The sequence below is a fragment of the Rana temporaria genome, chromosome 7 (assembly GCF_905171775.1).
Source record: "Rana temporaria chromosome 7, aRanTem1.1, whole genome shotgun sequence".
In the NCBI taxonomy this organism is placed as follows: domain Eukaryota; kingdom Metazoa; phylum Chordata; class Amphibia; order Anura; family Ranidae; genus Rana; species Rana temporaria.
The window spans coordinates 57,556,085-57,576,255 of NC_053495.1; the positions used below are offsets into that span (position 1 = coordinate 57,556,085).

A 20,171-nucleotide genomic window follows, 5' to 3' on the forward strand; every position below is an offset into this window, starting at 1 on the left:
CCCTGGAAGAAAGTTAGTCTGTTGGATTTAGTAGGGGGATCAGGTACATTCTTTGCCACTAAATCCCTTAAAGTGGGTGCCCGTCTCTAGATTATTCTTGGCATACTTGGCAATATACATTGTAATTGTTTATCCGCCTGTAAAATAGCCCAGTGCCTTTTAAAGATAGTCTCCAATTGTTTGTGTTGGACGTTATAATTCAAAATAATCGGAACTTGATCATCCAAAACTGTTCTTTTAATCCTATCTTCTATTAGTGTCTCTCTGGGTATTTCCAACACTTTTTGGATCTGTGTCTGTATAAAACCAGTGTCATATCCTTTGTTCACAAACTTTTCACCAATCATATTAGCCTGGTCTAAGAATATTTGTGGGTCAGTACAGTTCCTACGAATCCTGACCAGTTGCCCCTTCGGGATATTTATTAACCAGGGGTCATGGTGGCAGCTATCCACCGGTATGTAGCTATTTCGCTCAACCGGTTTGAAATAAGTTTTAGTGGTAATTCGTTGAGCTTCAAGTGTGATTTCTAGGTCCAGAAATTGTATAGTTTTCTCATTAATCATGTGGGTGAGTATAATGTTTTTCTGGTTCATATTGAGTTTTTCAAAAAATTGGATCAAAGAACCTTCATCACCTCTCCATATGAGAATGCAATCATCAATGAACCTTTTATAGAGAACTAATTGCTCAGGTGGGTCTTCATAAATAACAGTTTCCTCCCACTCAGCCATAAACACATTGGCAACACTTGGTGCATATTTTGCCCCCATGCCTATGCCATTCAATTGACGATAATATTTCTGTCTGTGCCAGAAATAATTGTGTTGTAGGCCGAATGCCAGACATCTCAACACAAACCTATTTTGTTTAGACACAAGTGACCCAAATTTATTCAATGCCCATTTTGATGCCTGAATCGCCTCTATATGGTTAATAACCGTATAGAGCGAAGACACATCGTCAGTGGCTAATAGATATTTCTTTGATCTATCGATCCTCACTGTATCCAAAATCTGAATCAGATGTTTCGTGTCCCTTAGATAGGCCCTTGTTTGTGGGACTAATGGTTGAATAAACCTATCTACATACTGTCCAAGTCTTGAATTTATAGACTGAATTCCATTGATAATGGGTCTACCTGGAGGTCTGAGTGGGTCCTTATGAATCTTCGGTATTGTATAAATTATAGGCACCCTGCAGTTATCTGGGACCAAATATTTTTGTTCTCTTTTATGAAGTACTCCTTTGTCCCTCCCTCTTTGAATCAAATCAATTAGTTCTTCCTTATATTCACACGTAGGGTTTCCCCTGAGCTTAATATATGTATTTTGATCTTCCAGTTGACTTTCCAATTCTTCAAAATAATATTCTTTGGATAATACCACTATAGCTCCTCCTTTGTCCGCAGGTCTAATGATGACTTGTTTATTGTCCTCCAGTTCCTTAATTCCTTTGTGTATACTTTTGGGATCCGGGACTTTTTTAGTTTTTAATTTCTCTAGGTCTCTCAGAACCATTTTGTTAAAAACTTGAACATGTTCATTATTGTGAACCTGGGGATTGAATAACGACTTATTCCTTAAATGACTATGCTGAACTCTCCCCAAAAGAGTTTGGTCCAGTGCTCCTTTTATGGGTTGATTCATCATATATTTCTTAATATTTAATTTCCTGGTATATTTTTGTATATCCACATAGACATCAAATTTGCTCAGGTTCCGTTTTGGAGCAAACTTGAGTCCTTTATCCAAAGTTAAAAGTTCCGTACGTGTTAGTTCTACCCCACTAATATTGTAGATTCCTTCCCCTACTGCACCTTTCTTCTTTTGGATCTTGTGTCCACCTCTGCAGCCTCTCTTTCGTTGGGACTTCGCGGGTGTGTCATTTGTTCGTATCGTGGGGGTGTTCTGTCGCTCCGACGATACTCTAAAAAAGATCTAGAATCATTTTCCTCTCTGTAATTACCCAATGGCTCATATTTATTATACATTGGGACGGGACTTCTTCTATTATCATATTGATGATAGTCCCTAGGAGTTGAGCTCCCTTGTTGGTATTGTTGGGGCGGTACTCTAGGCTGTTGCTGTGAATGGTTATCCCTAGGATCCCTATAATCAGCCTGCGATGATGTAAGATGAAATACTCCCTTACTGCAAATCCCGTTTGTGCCTGAGTATCTCGCTGACTATAAATAACATCAGCTGAGACCTGGAAAGCAGTTACCCATGACTAAGTCACGTGTCTAGTGACGTAACGTGTGGGGGAGGAGTTACGAGCGGGACGGATCGCAGATCCGAATGAGGAGAGTGCATCAGACACGCTGAGCGGCTTCAATTGGAGGATTGGTGCTTTGTTGTCCTAAATGCTGTTTTAAACTCGGTGGATTCGTGAGTGAGACCTTGTCAGAAATCATTTATCCCAATTGGTTTGTTCATGCTATTTGCGCTATGAGATCTCTTCTCTTGTTTTCTATGAGCTGTATCAGTGTGGAGGAAGCGCTGCATATATGAAACAGACGTCTACATAGTGTGATTAGATTCCACATCTTTCAATCATTTCACAGGGTGTTGTCCACGGAAGAAGCACTGGTGCATCCATGCAATTGGACTAATTGTTTGTGGATCTGTTTATATACTTATTGGATTTTGAATCACTTGTATTTTGGTTTTCACATTATCTTAGTTAATATTCAGCGCAACATACTATATATATAATGATGAAGTAGCTCTACTGACACTGTGGGGTTTATTTACTAAAACTGGAGAGTGCAAAATCTGGTGCAACACTGCTTAGAAACCAATCCGTTTTCAGGTTTTATTGTCAGAGCTTAAGGCTGCATTCACACCTGAGCGTTTTGTAGCCTGAAGCTATAAACGCTAGAGGGGAAAAAATACATTATTCTCAATGGAGATGGTTCACATCTACTATCCAAAACGCCTGAAGCTCAAACAAGAAAATCGGGCTGATTTGGGCGTTTTTGAACATTTGTATTTCCATAGAAACTAATGGAAATGCTCGATTCAAGCGTCTAGCGTGACAACGAGCGTTTCTACGGGCATTTTGTCGCTTTAATCTGTTTTGTGAAATAGAACATTCACCCAGGAAGAAGATAAAAAAAAATCTACAAACATAGCAACAAGTGATGAAAGAGATGCTAATTTTTCCTATTGGCTAAAATAAAAAACGACGAAGTTCAAAAACGTCGGACAACGCTGTATGCAAATACGCGCGACAAAACGCCGGGAAAAACTACCAAAAACGCTACGCTCAGGTGTGAATGCGGGCTTATTGAACAAGCTGAAGTTAGCAGCTGATTGGCTACCATGCACAGCTGCCCTCGATTTTGCATGCTTCAGTTTTAGTAAATCAACACCTTTGTTACAAGCATTTTGAATCTGAGAGACCGCAAGACCCCACAGTTGGGGGTGTTTGGGAGCATCTCCCTTAAATTGCACACCGCTTAGTTAAAGGAGTCACAGATAACCATATTGCTGACAAAAGGGAGTTGATGGACTGGTGTGCTTCAGCTGTATATCAATGAAACACTGAAACTTTGAGCTGGTGTGCTGGAATTCCTGAATATGTGTTATTTTCTATTTAATTTTCAGTTTTGACTGGTACTGTATTTTAGCATTAGAATTGGTTAGCAAAGCCTCTTTGTGTTTAACCATGCACTACTATTTATATGTGTAAATGTATTTTATTCATTCTCTTTTAGGATAGTGTGCCAGGTCCCAGACCTCTGCCTTCTCCTCCTGCCATACAACCCCAAATTGTAAGAAAGTGTACAAACAGCCCAGAAAGAAAAGTTCTTGCTGCAAATCCTGTTGACAAGTCAAAACATAGCTCTGTATTGTCTCAGGTATGTAACCATTTTATATTTGGGCCAGTTCACACCATATGCAGTCCAGTTCATTATTTTTTTCTGCATCAAAAATGCATGGAAAATAGGTTATATAGTTTCCAATGGCATAGTTCATACCAGTGTGGTCAGTTCCAGGGCGTTTCTGTTCCAGGGCATTCCAGTTCCAGAAAAAAAAAGTAAAACATGTTATATTTTTTTCCTGCACTGGAACAAATCAAAAGTGTACCAGACCCCAGTACAGTGAAAAAAACAGGAGGGGGGGGGCATCTGGAATGCATCCAGAAACCCTTCGGAGCGCATCAAAATTGCACCGGGACGCTTCAATTAAAACCATGCATGCAGGATCTGGAGTGTGTTTTTGTGGTGTGAACCAACCCGTAGACATTTTACTTTCTTTTGGCTGAAAACTTAAAATGGGCCTCTTATTGAAATACATTTGTCACACAAGACAATTTTGTTCTCTCTTTTTTGCCAAGAATACACAAAATATATATACAGTGTGCTTCAAATCAATTTAACCACTTAGACTATAAAGCAGGAATGGGTTTAAAATGAATGCAATGAATATCTAGTAGTAGTTAGTGGCATTCAACTGAATTTATTCTGTAATACAGGCATACCCCACTTCTAAGTTCACAATGGGATTTACAGTATTTACTAAAGCTGCAAAATCAGGCTCACTTCTGCACAGAAACCAATGAGCTTCTATGTTTTATTACCAGGCTTAATTGAACAAGCTGGGGTTAGAAGCTCATTGGTTTCTATGCAGAAACGTAAATGTGGGGTATGCCTGTACTGAAGATTTTTCATAGCTTGTCCAAGCCACTTCGTTCTTGTATTTGTGTAGTATAACACTGTTAGTTGCTTGCTCCATCATCTATAGAATAAGCGCAGTATCCAATTTTCCATTTGCTAATTTCTGATAGTACTGTAATTTTCCTGACACTCATTGTAACTGAAGAAGTGGCTTGGAGAAGCTAAGAAACCTCTTTAGCATTACAGAGATAATCCATGGGCAGGATAAATTAGACCTTTCACATAACAATGCTATGAATAGTTTTATTTAGGAATGCACCGATAACATTGTTTTTACGAGTACCGATTACTTTTGTTTAAGTACCATTTACCGATGCCTACCGCAACTGTTTTTTGTTTTAACTTCAGCTGTCAGCAATGGTACAAAGCATTGAAAAGTCATTTACAAATGAAATTAATAGATTTTTTTTTTGTGCTTTTTCAATGGGAAATGTTTAAATATATGGTAATATATATGTGTAAAAATATTCACTAACAGAGCAAAAAAAAAAATAGTTTTAATTGTTTATCGTTTATAAAATAGACGTGAACAAAACAACAAAAGCAGGAAAATAATAATTAAATGGAGGAGAATATGGAGTTAATTAACACTGATTAGAGTAAATTAAGGGTTAAACAGAGGAACATTTGTTCATCCCTTTTGATCTTCAGATGAAGAAACAGAAAGATACAAAAAGAAACAGTGGTTTCTTTTTTTATTTTAGTGTTTCAGCAGCTGAGCAATGTTATTAATAAACATTGCTGCTTTTTTTTTTTTGACAGCTCCAATTACCGGACTTCTTTAACACTTCAGCTGTCAACCGAGGAGACCCACTGATAGCTCAAAGAACTTGCGCAAATACTCATCGGCACTGATACCGATGCAAGTATCGGTGCAACCCTAGTTTTATTAATCAAGAATGTCATTGAAAATGAAATAAAAGAAAAAACATAAATTAAATGAATACTCGGGTTGCCTTTAACCAGTTAGCAACCGCCCTATAGACGAAATACGTCTACAAGGCGGTTGCTTAACTCTAGGAGGGCGTCAATGTACGTCCTCCTAGAATCGCTCTCCCGCGCGCCCTGTGGGGCGCGCACACGGGAGTCTCCGTGACCGCCGGGTCCTCCGGACCCGGCTGATCACGGATCACGGGAAATCGCCACTGATAGCGGCGGTTTACCACGTGATCGCTCCGTCCAATGACGGAGCGATCACTAGTAAACAAACCGGCGTCATGTGATGACGCCGGTTCCTCCCTCTCCTCTCTGTACCGAACGGTACAGTGTGAGAGAGGAGAGGGGAGAGAGCGGAAGCAGCTGCTGCTGCTGCGGGCTGGATCTGTGACACATGCAGTCACAGATCCAGCCATCGATCCCTCCCTGTGCAATACTCTGCAGTACCAGCCATACTCTGCAATGCCCCCACACTCTGCAATGCCCCCACACTCTGCAATGCCCCCACACTCTGCAATGCCCCCACACTCTGCAATGCCCCCACACTCTGCAATACCCCAAAATACTCTGCAATGCCCCCACACTGTGCAATACCCCAAAATACTCTGCAATACCCCAAAATACTCTGCAATGCCCGCAATACTCTGCAATGCCCCGCAATACTCTGCAATGCCCCGCAATACTCTGCAATGCCCCGCAATACTCTGCAATGCCCCGCAATACTCCGCAATGCCCCGCAATACTCCGCAATGCCCCACAATACTCCGCAATACCCCGCAATACTCCGCAATACCCCGCAATACTCCGCAATACCCCGCAATACTCCGCAATACCCCACAATACCCCGCAATACTCCGCAATACCCTGCAATACCCCACAATACTCCGCAATACCCCACAATACTCCGCAATACCCCACAATACTCCGCAATACCCCACAATACCCCACAATACTCCGCAATACCCTGCAACGTCGTCTATGGGGATTTTTAAGTAGCGAAGTTTGGCGCCATTCCACGAGCGTGTGCAATTTTGAAGGGTGACATGTTGGGTATCTATTTACTCGGCGTAACTTCATCTTTCACATTTATGCAAAAGAATGAAGAAAAAATACTAAATTTGCCAAATTTTATAACAGAAACAAAGAAAAATTATTTTTTTTTACAGAATTTTCAGTCTTTTTTCTTTTATAGCGCAAAAAATAAAAAACCCAACGGTGATTAAATACCACCAAAAGAAAGCTCTATTTGTGTGAAAAAAAGGACGAAAATTTCATTTGGGTACAGTGTTGTATGACTGAGTAATTGTCATTCAAATTGTGAGAACACCGAAAGCTGAAAATTGGTCTGGTTATTAAGGGGGTTTACGTGCCCAGTGGTCAAGTGGTTAAAGCACAGCAGTAATTTTCTTAGGCATACTTTTATGAATTTTGTGAAGTATTAACGTGGCAAGTTGTTCCAAGTCTACTGAAGAACTTGCCACAATTTCACTACAGGCTCTGACTGTATGAATTGATACTTTCTGTGCAAGCAATTCCAAACTTGCTCAACCAATGTTCAGATCAGAGCACAGTTGGGATCATAATAGGGGTGAGTGCTTCTGCGCTACTGTGGGTAAACAAATGTAAAGTGAATATATATTAAGCAATAAGAGCAGCAGTATCTAGTAGTGTTCACTGTACACAGATAATAGGAAGTGATAAGCGCTCAAAACTATAGTTGGAAACTGCTGAAGTGATATAATCCACATAAAATCCACATAAAATCATAACAATAACAAACAATAAAATATTAACACTTAAATCGCTGTGAATATAGTGAAAGTGCTACAAATAATATAAGTGTCCTCAGACTGGACCAAAATCGAAAGTGTAAAAGAAAATTTATTTACACACTTTTGATTTTGGTCCAGTCTGAGGACACTTATATTATTTGTAGCACTTTCACTATATTCACAGCGGTTTAAGTGTTAATATTTTATTGTTTGTTATTGTTATGATTTTATGTGGATTTTATGTGGATTATATCACTTCAGCAGTTTCTAACTATAGTTTTGAGCGCTTATCACTTCCTATTATATACAGTTGGGATCATACCATGCCTTGCAGGATTTGTTCTTCTTCTTTTTACTGCACATAGTTTTTTTTATGATCTAGAATGTGTTTGGGGTCATTGTTGCTGCAGAAGTTGTAAATAATCTGTATAGAAATGACCTGCACCTCTAAAGCCAGCCATACGTGGATGAAATTCCGAAAGATTTTTCTTTTGGAAATTTTAACTAAAGGCGCCATACACGGTTCGAATTTCGAAATAATTTTCTTTCGAAAATCAAATGAAAGGATTTTCGTACGAATTTCGCACCGTTGGTGGGCTGCAGCAACAGCCGATTTTCGTGCGGCAATCAAATTTGAGAAATCCGACATGTTGGAAATTTTTTGAAAAACAAACGATTTTCTGATCAATGAGAATCGTGCGAGAAATGTAATAGAAAAAAAATGCGCATGTGCAAGAAAATATTCCCGGCAACATGAAATAGCCGCTCCAGGTGGGAACCCAGATGAATATCCTCCGTTGCAGACAACTCAGGTGCAGGCAATGCACTTAGCAAAGCAGGAACAAAGATTGTCTCGGGACAGCCGCACACTGAACAAATTGTAGCCCTTATTGAAAAAAGGACAGCACTACAAGTCACAGCAAAGTGAAATAAAATAAAACCCAACTGCCGACGCGTTTCGCACTAGCACTAGTGCTTAGTCATAGCTTGAAGGTTTGGTCGGCCGAATTACGTAAATTAATGGTGGCATCATCGGATCACAAAAAAAATTAACTTTCTGATTTTGAAAAGAAAATTTGTTTGAAAATTTGACCATGTATGGCCTGCTTAAGACTTGACATTCAAATTTCACACCATTAGAGGGACGCAGAAACAGACAGTTTTTCACGCCATCGAATTTGAGTGATCAGCAGAATTTTTTTTGAAAAACAAACAAATTTCTAGTCAACGATGGGCGAATCGTGCGAGAAATATAATCAAAAAATAATTAGCAAATCACACCGAGGGCAAGGAACCAACATCATGCTTTACAGTTGTAATTTATCCATGTAATCTTCTTCAGTCCTTCACCATGCCTTCTGTTTTAGTTTTCTGACAATGCATCAGCGTCCTTCATTCTCCTATTCATTGATAATTTAGTTATTGGCCACTGAGGTCATTTTACAAAATAGAAGAATGGCAGTTGGCATGGCTTAACCTTGAAGTTGAGTCCCAATATCAACTTCAAGGTTAAAAGAAGCACTTTTAAGATGGGTTTATAGGTAATAAGGGTTATTGCAAGCTTGTTGTTTTGGGTTTACATTAAATAATATTTAAATCCAACATTTTATTCATATTTCTGATGTGCCTACAAGTACCATGTACTTGTATGAAAAAGTACTCTCTTTGTATAGCTTCCCTTGTGTAAAATATCTGGTGATCCTGCCTGTCCCTCTAATTTTCCATTAAAAACTGACCACACAAAGCATGACAGCACAGCGTGGTCAGTTATTTTGCTGTGCTGAGAACTCGGCCCGTTCTTCTCCAGTGATCAGACTTGTCCTGACATGCCCTTCCCCAAACAGCTGTTCAATGGGAAGAACAGTGTACTGCTGTTTTTTCCTCTCCTAATTCTCTGAGCTCGTTATGCAACTGAGAACATAAGGAATGTGATCTTATAATAAAGGGAAAAGGGTGTTTTAATGTTTTTTATATCTATTCACAAATGTTTTACATTTTATTTTAATTTTAAACTGAATAGGTTGTTTTACAAGGTTCACATATACTTTAAATTGTATAACTATGTTTGACTTTTAAAATGTAAGTGGTCAGACTGTAACTTTGAAAGAGAGATTACCCCAAAAACATAATGAAGTTGATTCACTAAAGGAAAATATACTGTGAACTTTGCAAAGAATACTTAATCGCATGCAAATAAAAAATAAAATAAAACTGCGTTTTTGCTTATACATGATTGGATAATAGAAATCAGCAGAGCTTCCCCTCATTTCAGAGCTTCCCTTCAGATTTAGAGCACATGCACTTGCAGTATACAGTCTATTTGCCTTTAGTAAATCAACCCCCTATATGTGGCTCCCCATTACTTTTTCCCTTTTTCTGATTACCACTTAAGACCCGAACCATTATGCAGGTAAAGGACCTGGCCCCTTTTTGAGATTCGGCACTGCGTCGCTTTAACTGACAATTGCGCGGTCGTGCGACGTGGCTCCCAAACAAAATTGGCGTCCTTTTTTTCCCACAAATAGAGCTTTCATTTGGTGGTATTTGATCACCTCTGCAGTTTTTATTTTTTGCGCTATAAACAAAAATAGAGCGTCAATTTTGAGAAAAATTCAATATTTTTTACTTTTTGCTATAATAAATGTCCCTAAAAAAGATATATATATATATATATATATATATATATATATATATATATATATATATATATATATATATATATATATATATATATATATATATATATATATATATATAAAAAATAAAATGTTTTCTCAGTTTAGGCCGATACGTATTCTTCTACATATTTTTGGTAAAAAAATCGCAATAAGCATTTATCGGTTGGTTTGCGCAAAATTTATAGCGTTTACAAAATAGGGGATAGTTTTATGGCATTTTTATTAATATTTTTTTTACTACTAATGGCGGCAATCGGAGATTTTATGCGACTTTATGGCGGACACGTCGGACAATTTTGACACATTTTTGGGACCATTGTCATTTTCACAGCGAAAAGTGCTATAAAAATGCACTGATTACTGTGAAAATGACAATTGCAGTTTAGGAGTTAACCCCTACAGAGCCCCCTAGTGGGTACGTGTGACCTCATGTGTGTTTCTAACTGTAGGGGGCGGGGCTGGACATGTGATGTCAGTGATCGTCGTTCCCTATATCAGGGAACAGACGATCACTGACATTGCCACAGTGAAGAACGGGGAAGGTGTGTTTACACACACCTCCCCCCGTTCTTCAGCTCTTGTGACCGATCGCGGGACACCGGTGGCAATCGGGCCCCCCGGGTGCGGTGGCAGGGCTTCGGACCGGGTCGCGTGTACTGTTATAGAACTATACTGACTTAAAATGTTCTAAAACAATCCTGGACCTCAACTAACCAAGTGAAAACATATTAAAACTTTTTTTTTCCCCAAGAATGCATTTTGCAGTAAATTATCTAAAATTGCTCCAACCATTCTGTTTTATTACACTTTAGGTTGACCTATAAATATTGTGTTTTAATTTCTTTTCGGCTTCCACAAACTTCACACAGGTTTTATTGTGTATAGTAGTGAGTTATGCTCTGTGCAGAAAGCTGAACAAATCTAACAGATGGGGTATCATTTGACTTTCAAAATTTATTTTTGTACATTATATAGTCAAGTGTGTATTCCTGTTTATATTTCTTTAGGATCATCGCCCTTTGTCAGCAAGAGAGAGAAGAAGATTAAAACAGTCCCAGGAAGAAATATCTTTCTCTGGTAAGTTTCTCATTGTTGTACCGTATTTTCCGGCGTATAAGACGACTCAGCGTATAAGACGACCCCCTAATTTTCCAGCCAAAATGTTGGTTTTGGGATATACTCACCGTATAAGACTACCCCCTTCTTACTAGTCATGCCTTGCCTCACGGTGCCACCATTACATGCCAAACTATGCCACTACATGATCAGACTGTGCCCCATTACATGATCAGACTGTGCCCCATTACATGATCAGACTGTGCCCCATTACATGATCAGACTGTGCCCCATTACATGATCAGACTGTGCCCCACTACATGACCAGACTGTGCCCCACTACATGACCAGACTGTGCCCCACTACATGACCAGACTGTGCCCCACTACATGACCAGACTGTGCCCCAGAACGTGCCCTTACCTTATCCGATGCGAATCGCGGCCGTGTAACCTAACATCTTACCTTACCAGAATCGCGGCCGTACGATTTTTCAAAAGCCGCACCTCCGACGTCTTCTGTTCCGTGATAGGCGGAACACTCAGCTTCCCAGGAGGCACTGTGTTCAGTGTTCGCCTATCACGGAGGCCCTCTCGTCCGAGGACGAGAGGGCCTCCGTGATACTCGGACACTAAACACAGGACGAGAGGCCCTCCGTGATAGGCGGACACTGAACACAGTGCCTCCTGGGAAGCTGATTGTTTCCGCCTATCACGGAAAACAGAAGACGTCGGAGGCGCTGCTTTTGAAAAATCGTACGGCCGTGATTCTGGTAAGGTAAGATGATAGGTTACCGGCGTATAAGACGACCCCCGACTTTTAAGAAGATTTTAAGGGGTTAGAAAGTCGTCTTATACGCCGGAAAATACGGTATATTAGGGCTGCGGAAATTAACGATTAATTCCTCGATTAATCGTTAAGTTTTTTGATGGATCAAAATTATTTTGATCGGTACTCACCTCTCAATCCGCGGATCGCGTGGTGTGCCAATCTTGAAAGAGTCTTTCTTCTTGCGCTGAGCAGTGCTATTTAGGCCGTTTTTTTTCGTGCCCCTTGTTCTACTATAGGAATTTATTATGTTGAAAGAACAGAGGGTGGTGGGGGATTGTTTGGGTATCAGTCTGCTTTGATGCCAGCTACATGTAGGGCCAGTAGCTTGGTGTTGCTGCAATTATGTTATGGACGTGGTGTATCCAAAGAAACGCAGCACAACACAAAACAGGTCAAATGCAATGGCAATCTCTAAACTTCAATGTGTATCGCTCAATAAGTCAATGGAATTTTGCTGACCTGTGTTTGATGTGCGTTCCAAAGCTGAAAATAAAGCATGTCAACATAAGCCCTAGAGCTTACAAAAATGAAAAACTGTGTTTTGTTTTTTTCCTATTCAAGCGCCACCGGTCATAAAAGGTTCTGCTAATGCCGTTGAGAAAGCTGAAGAAATAAATCCTGCCAATCAAGTGCCAATTATGTGTGAGGTGAGAGCTATTCCTGGAGGTGTCATAAGTTTTTATTTATATTAAACAAACTTTTTTCCGAAATCTTTAGGAATTTCTGTAATAAAGGTAATTTAAAGATGCAATTAAACATTAGGTTGTTGGGCATATGGTGTGTTTAAGACCTTCTAAAGCTGGCCATACACTTATTTTTTTCTTTTTTAGCTAGTTGTGTAAAGGTTTTTTTATTGTTCAGACAGCGTGCTGAGTGAGAAAGAATGAACAGATTCCTCCAGCCACACAAACAGGTTGAATAGAGGAATCACTGGGACATTGTATTCTGGCAACAGCACTGGCTAAAGCACTGATTGTGTAAAGTTTTCCAATATGTCTCTTCAACAGAAGTTGATCAAATCAATTTCTGTAGAGAGAGAACGACCGCACACTGATTGAAATTTGTCCCGTACCTGCTGAACTGACCAAGCTGATAGTTCTCCACTTCCCCCAGACACCCTCCTTGGATGCCCTGAGGGCCCAGGAGGGCAGCGGAGAATGGGATGGTGGAGGGGGGGGGAGGGTCCAGGGGAGGTCCAGCGAGTGGAATGCACCTACCAGAGCTTGTAGTAGTGATCAGCTGGCTTTACAGCCACCCAACCCAAGAAAGCTGACAGTTAAGTGAAGAAATTAAAACAAACTTGCAGTGACCATTGCCACCTGTAGTCTGTTAAGTGTTATGGCCCGTACACACGATCCGAAAATCGGATGAAAAATACCGCTTTTGACGCGATCGTACAATAATCGGAACGTTAGTACAGAGCTTTCAAGAGCCGATCGTGACAATTCATCCGATATTATTCGATCTGACAAGCATGAAAATTTTCCTCGTATGATACCAGATCGTACGTTTTTCGTTTAGTCAGTACAATTGTCATCCGAAAATACAATACAAATACATTACAACACATGACATCACTTCTGATTTTTTTTTTTCTGTCGTACGAGAATTTTCGTGACTTTAGTAACCTATTCAATTTCTACTTGCGAATATTAAGCGAAAAAAGTCAGACGATCTGTCATCCGATTTTCGGATCGTGTCTACGGGCCATTAGAGTAAACCTGCATTTCTTTTGAAACCTTTTTTTTTCCCCTGTAAATTCTTTATTTATATAAGAGACTGATAATATGTCACAAACAAAATTAACACAATGAGGTTACAATCAACTCATTGTACAGAAAAATATGACCAAGATATAGGCATTGTTCTCATTCCAAATAGGCAACTGTACAGTGGGGAAAATAATTATTTGTTCACCTGCAGATTTTGTAAGTTTTCCCACTTACAAAGAAATGAAGGGTCTATCATTTTTATTATAGGTGTATTTTAAATGATATAGAGACGCAATATCAACCAAAAATCCAGAAAAAAACACATGATAGAAATGTTATAGACTGAGTTGCAGTTCAGTGAGTAAAATAAGTATTTAATCCCCTACCAACCAACAATATTTCTGGTTCCCACAAACTGGCTACTGTATGTGTTCATGTGATACACAGATTAGTCCTGTCAATTTAAGAAGGTGCTCCTAACGACAACTTGTTATAAAAGACGCCTGTCCGCAGAATCGCTTTTTTCCATTCAAAAACCCACAATCATGCATGGGCAAGACCAAAGAGCTGTCAAAGGACATCAGCAACAAGATTGTAGACCTGTACAAGGCTGGAATGGGCTATTAGACCATCAGCAAGAAGCTTGATGAGACAGAGACAACTGTTGGAACGATTATTTGCAAATGAAATAAATACAAAATAACCATCAATAACCATCAGTCTGGAGCTCCATGCAAGATTTTGCATCATGGGTTAAGGATAATCATAAGATAAGTAAGGGATCAGCCCAGAACTACAGGGGGGCAGCTTGTGAATGATCTCAAGGTAGTTGAGACCATACTCACCAAAAACAATTGGAAACGCAATACGCCACCATGGATTAAAATCCTGCAGTCCCCGCAAAGGTTCCCCTCCTCAAGAGGGCACATGTACAGACCCGTCTGAATTTTGCCAATGAACATCTAAATGTTGGAAGACAGTGCTGTGGTCAGATTAGACCAAAATTTAGCTTGTTGGCATTAACTCCACTCAATGTGTTTGCTGGAAGAAAAATTCTGACAATTACCCTAAGATGTCTTAACTCTGTGCCAACAAGGGTTTCTCCACCAAGTGCCAAGTCATGTTTTGCTTGGGGATCAAATACTGCAACTCCATTTATAACATTTGTATCATGTGTTTTCTCTGGATTTTTGGTTGATATTCTGTTTCTATCATTTAAAATACTCCTATGATAAGAATGATAGACCCTTCATTTCTTTGTAAGTGGGCAAACTTACAAAATCTTCAGGGGATCAAATAATAATTTTCCCCACTGTATAAGTTGTCATCCTTGTGATTGTCATTGTAGGAGGGTAGATAAGCATAGAAAAAGGAAAAAGAGAATGTGGGGGGGCAAAAGAGTAGAGGGAGTAACAAGAGGGGGAGAGAATAATGAATCGAGTAAGGCCTCGTACACACGATCAGTACATCCGATGACGCTGACTGATGGTCCGTCGCGCCTACACACCATCGGTTAATTAACCGATCGTGTCAGAACGCGGTGACGTAAAACACAACGACATGCTGAAAAAAACGAAGTTCAATGCTTCCAAGCATGCGTCGACTTTATTCTGCGCATGCGCGGGTTTTTAACCAATGCTTTTGCATACTAACGATCGGTTTTGACCTATCGGTTAGGCGTCCATCTGTTCAATTTTAAAGCAAGTTCCTATTTTTTTGACCGAAGGTTAACTAACCGATGGGGCCCACACACGATCGGTTTGGACCGATGAAAACGGTGCATCAGACCATTCTCATTGGATGGACCGATCGTGTGTACGCGGCCTAAGAGGCCAGCTAGCCAGTTCACTGGTGAAGAAAAACAGGCAGCACTCCAGGGTTAGGGACCAATATTTCTAAGAATAAAGTCCATCCAACAGAACCATGTTTGTCAGAGTTTTTCATCCCTATCATACAGAGTTGCAGTTAAATCCTCCATATTCCTAAGTTAGTTAATTTTTACTAACCATAATTATATGGAGGAGTCTCTTGCCCTCATAGAATTATAGAATTAGGTAGCTGAGTTCAGAAAATATGGACTAACAGTTAGATTTTATCTGTCTATGGTGGGGAGGCAGTTAATTTGAAGAAGATAAGAAGCTGGGCTTGTCTGTCAGTTTATGGCCGTTTGAAACTTTTAAAAGTGAAAGTCCTTATTGGGAGTAGATGCCACAAGTCTGCTATTACATGGCTGCTTTAATCCCACTGTGCAATAGCACTGTCTCAATGGGCAGTATTGTATTCACAATACAAGGTGGAATGGCAAATGGTGGAGCTTAGCCATGATACTGGGGTTGGAAAATCAGGCCCCAGTAACAGCATGAAACTTAATCACACAAAGTCACCACAAACAAGGCTTGTCTGGCTAATAAAGGTAACTTTTATAATGTCTGCTGTTAAACGGTACCTTTTACAATTAAAAGTTTAAATGGAATGCAAGTTTGTGTTAAAGTGAACTTGTGAGAACAGAAAACAAGTATGCAGATGGTAAAGTTGCATGCCTCATCTGCATAGTTGTTCCTGGTCAGCTCCCAAAAAATACTCCATTAAAACAAGTTGGGCATTTGCAGTTCCCATATTTATTTTCTGACAGGTTCACTTTAATTGCCATAAGAGGCAAGTGTAAAGTACCACAATAGTACCGTCCACGTGTTCTTGTTTACAGCAAAAAAATATTTCTTTCTCGTACATCACGGGACACAGAGCGGCATATTCATTACTATGTGGGTTATATGGAGTACCTTCAGGTGATGGACACTGGCAATCTCAAACAGGAAATGCCCCTCCCTATATAACCCCCTCCCATAGGAGGAGTACCTCAGTTTTTTCGCCAGTGTCTTAGGTGTTGGTCATGGTTTAGCTTGCCTCCACATCCTTGGGGTTAAGGTGGGCTAACCGGTTCTGTCCAAAGGCCTCAGTGCTAAAGTGGTCAGCAACCGGACCCCAAACCATTGGGGTATAGCCCATAATGCTTTCTGTCCAGAGAGCTGGACTCTGGGCCCAGAACTTAGAAACCTTTGGGGGCCTAATGTTTCTGTTGCCAGAGTGCTATATGGGCCCAGGACAGTGGATCCTTCATAGGAACCCAGGGCCTGAAGGTCTAACGCCCCACGGAGATGGGGGAAGATTGGACCTCTTGCTGTGCAAAGTCCTGCGGCTTGGAGCAGGTAAGAAAGGGGGGGGCCTGCGGGACTTGGTTCGTCGGCAGGCTCTCTAGGGGGGATCTTTGGGGGATGTGCCTGAGTATGCTCTTGCATTGGCAGGTTTGGGCCACTATGTCTATCAAAGAGACAGGATGGTCTATGTGTGGGCTCCCATGTGTGATCTCCCTAAAGTATGTGTTGCATTGTAATTGTCTGCTGGGCGCTAGGTTGGGAAAGGAGCTGTGTGTTGGCTATGCTTTCCCAGGACTGGGGGGTCAGTGACTCACCTGAGACCTTACCTGTCTGGGTGCCGTGCGGTGCTCGTCCTCCAGCATGTCAGAAACGCTTCCGGCGTGGCCCCCATCCTCCGCAACGCGGGCGCGCGCCCTGTAATATAGGCGCAGGGTAATGATTTGCGCCGTTGTGGAGAAAAGGGGGGCGGGACATCTAGTCTCATAAAAGGAAGGGGCGGCCCTTCCTCTATGCTGTGTAGCTCAGTTGCTTTCTGAGCTTGAAGGAGGAGGACGCAGAGCGGCTGCAGGGCGGCTGAGGGCACCCAGTGGCGCAAGGAAGTATTGCAGTTCTGGTAAACAGAACTAGCTGTGTGGTTACTAGCCTAAAAAATTCCTAATACAGCAGATGGATACGTGCAATTTTTTGAGGGAAGACAGCATGTTTTCATAAAAAAAAAAAAAAAAAAAGTTATTGAATAGGAAACATACTGGTCTTCCCATTTTTGGTTTTGGACGTTAGTTGTTACTACCGTTCCCTAAACCGTACTATTCTTCTCCTAGCTACAACAATCAAAAGTTGTAAGCAGGGGTACCTCGGTATTGTACCATGGCTTCCAAAGGTTCAGGATCAGGGGGTACAAAAGAAAGGGCTCCCCCTCAGATTCTGACGGTTCAGGTCGGCCTATGCCGGTACTCTCCCCACAGGTTAATGCACCAGTGGGCACCTTGGTTGAGCCATTAGGGAGGTCTGGTGCTGAGGCTACATCAGATCCACCCAACCCTGTGTTTATCACAGAGAGTATGCTAGCCACCTCCTTGGAGGGGCTAGAGAAAAGATTGGCGGCTATGATAGCCAAATCTACACCGGGTAAAAAGCGGACTAGGTCTCCGTCGCCTGAGTGTGGACCCTCAGATGCTGAGGTTCTCTCCCCGGGGGGATTTGAGTTGCAGGAGGATCATTTGGACCGGGACCAAATTGGTTCAGAGGTTGAGGGTTCGGCTAATGAAGAGCCTTGCTCGGCCTCCCAAGCGGAAAGCTTCTGGGTTCAACCCCTGACAGACATGGTCCACTTGGCATTTAATTTGCCTTTGCCGGAACCTCAGGGTCCGGCCGTATCATCTTTAGGCTCTTTAAAAACGCCTCGGAGTAGCGCTGTTTTTCCAGTCCATCCTCTTTTAGAGGAAGTAATCTTCCAGGATTGGGCACGACCAGACAGAATCTTTTTACCACCTAAAAGATTTTCCGTCGTCTACCCTATGGAAGAAAAATTTGCCAAAAAGTGGGCACTCCCAGTGGTGGATGCCGCCATCTCCTGTGTAAATAAGTCCTTGACTTGCCCGGTAGAAAACATACAGGTGTTTAAAGAACCGGTTGATAAGCGTTTGGAGACACTTTTAAAAGCATCCTTTACTACGGCAGGTGCAGTTATACAGCCAGCGGTGGCTGCTATTGGAGTTTGTCAGGCGCTAACAGACCAGACAAGACAAATGCTTAAGGTTATTCCGGCCCAGCAGGCGGAAGAATTATCTGATATTCCTTGAGCTATGTGTTTCGCGGTGGATGCTATAAAGGACTCTATCCAGCAAGCGTCTCGTCTGTCACTATTTTTAGTACATATGAGAAGGCTCTTATGGTTAAAAAACTGGGAGGCTGAGCCCCCATGCAAAAAGCTTCTGGCAGGGTTTCCCTTCCATGGAGAACGACTCTTCGGAGAAGATCTGGATAAATACATTCAGACTATTTCAAGTGGCAAAAGTACCCTTCTACCAGTCAAAAAGAAGGTCCGGGGACCTGCGTTCAAACGGCAGCTTTCCCCTGCGCAGGGGCCCTCCAATTCCAGGCAGTATCGACGACCTCCTGCGAGATCATACTTTAACAATAAGCCACAGGGACAAGCCTTTGGAGGCAAGAAGCAGTGGTATCGTAAGCCAGCAAAGACAGCCCCTAAGTCTGCCTCATGAAGGGACGCCCCCACCCACGAAGGTGGGGGGAAGGCTGCGTCTTTTTGCGGAAATTTGGGAGACCGACATTCCCGACAAGTGGGTCCGGTCTTCCGTGGCCACAGGCTACAAATTAAAATTTCTAAGAATTCCTCCACCTCATTATCAGGAGTCGAGAGTGCCAGTCGAGCCGACAAGGAAGGCCGCCTTAATGGCGGCATTAAATCATTTGCTTTACCAAGGCGTGATAGTAGAGGTACCAGCCCAAGAACAGGGGCTAGGGTTCTACTCCAATCTGGTCATCATCCCAAAGCCCAACGGCGATGTCAGGCCAATCTTGGACTTAAAGGGATTAAATGCATACTTAAAAGTACGCTCATTCCGGATGGAATCCGTGCGATCGGCAGCCGCCGCACTCCAGAAAGACTACTTTCTGGCATCCATAGACATAAGGGATGCTTACCTTCATGTGCCAATTTTTCAGCCACATCAAAGGTTTCTACGCTTCACGGTGGCTCGGCGTCATTTTCAATTTGTGGCACTCCCCTTCGGGTTGGCTACGGCTCCTGGAGTATTCACCAAAGTCCTAGCTCCAATTCTAGCCAATCTAAGAATCCAAGGGGTCACTGTCCTAGCATACCTGGACGACCTCCTAGTCATAGATCACTCGTCTCCTTGCCTGGAACGAGCAGTGGCTCTCACGGTTCGGTACCTAGAAAGGTTCGGCTGGGTCCTAAACCGAGAAAAATCAGCTTTCCAACCCACAAAGAGGTTGGAATATCTCGGCATGTCATTAGACACGGAACAGCAAAAGGTGTTTCTGCCTCGAATAAAGGTCGAGGCCATCAAAGAATTGATACATCTGGTTCTAAGCAAGAGAGAACCAACGATTCGCCTATGCATGCGATTACTAGGCAGGCTAGTGGCCACCTTCGAAGCGGTGCCATACGCTCAAAGCCACACTCGCGTCCTGCAGGCAGCCTTTCTGTCAGCATGGAGCAAAAGGCCACAGGCCTTGGAATTTCCTTTGCCACTCTCATCAAGAATCCGGCAGAGTCTGGGTTGGTGGTTAGACCCTCAGAATCTACTGAAGGGAAAATCTTTCAGCCCCGTGACCTGGAAGATAGTGACCACAGATGCCAGCCTG

At 41.8% G+C, this 20,171-nt stretch overlaps 1 protein-coding gene across 1 annotated transcript in view; it reads left to right on the forward strand.

The window, feature by feature from the left end:
- NEK4 (NIMA related kinase 4) overlaps positions 1–20,171 on the forward strand; it is a 94,293-nt gene that overhangs the window by 47,845 nt on the left and 26,277 nt on the right. Inside the window, exons 10-12 of the mRNA XM_040359423.1 lie at positions 3,722–3,865; positions 11,078–11,147; positions 12,518–12,603. Of these exons, the coding sequence (XP_040215357.1) occupies positions 3,722–3,865; positions 11,078–11,147; positions 12,518–12,603 (300 nt within the window). The remainder of the gene's footprint in view (positions 1–3,721; positions 3,866–11,077; positions 11,148–12,517; positions 12,604–20,171) is intronic.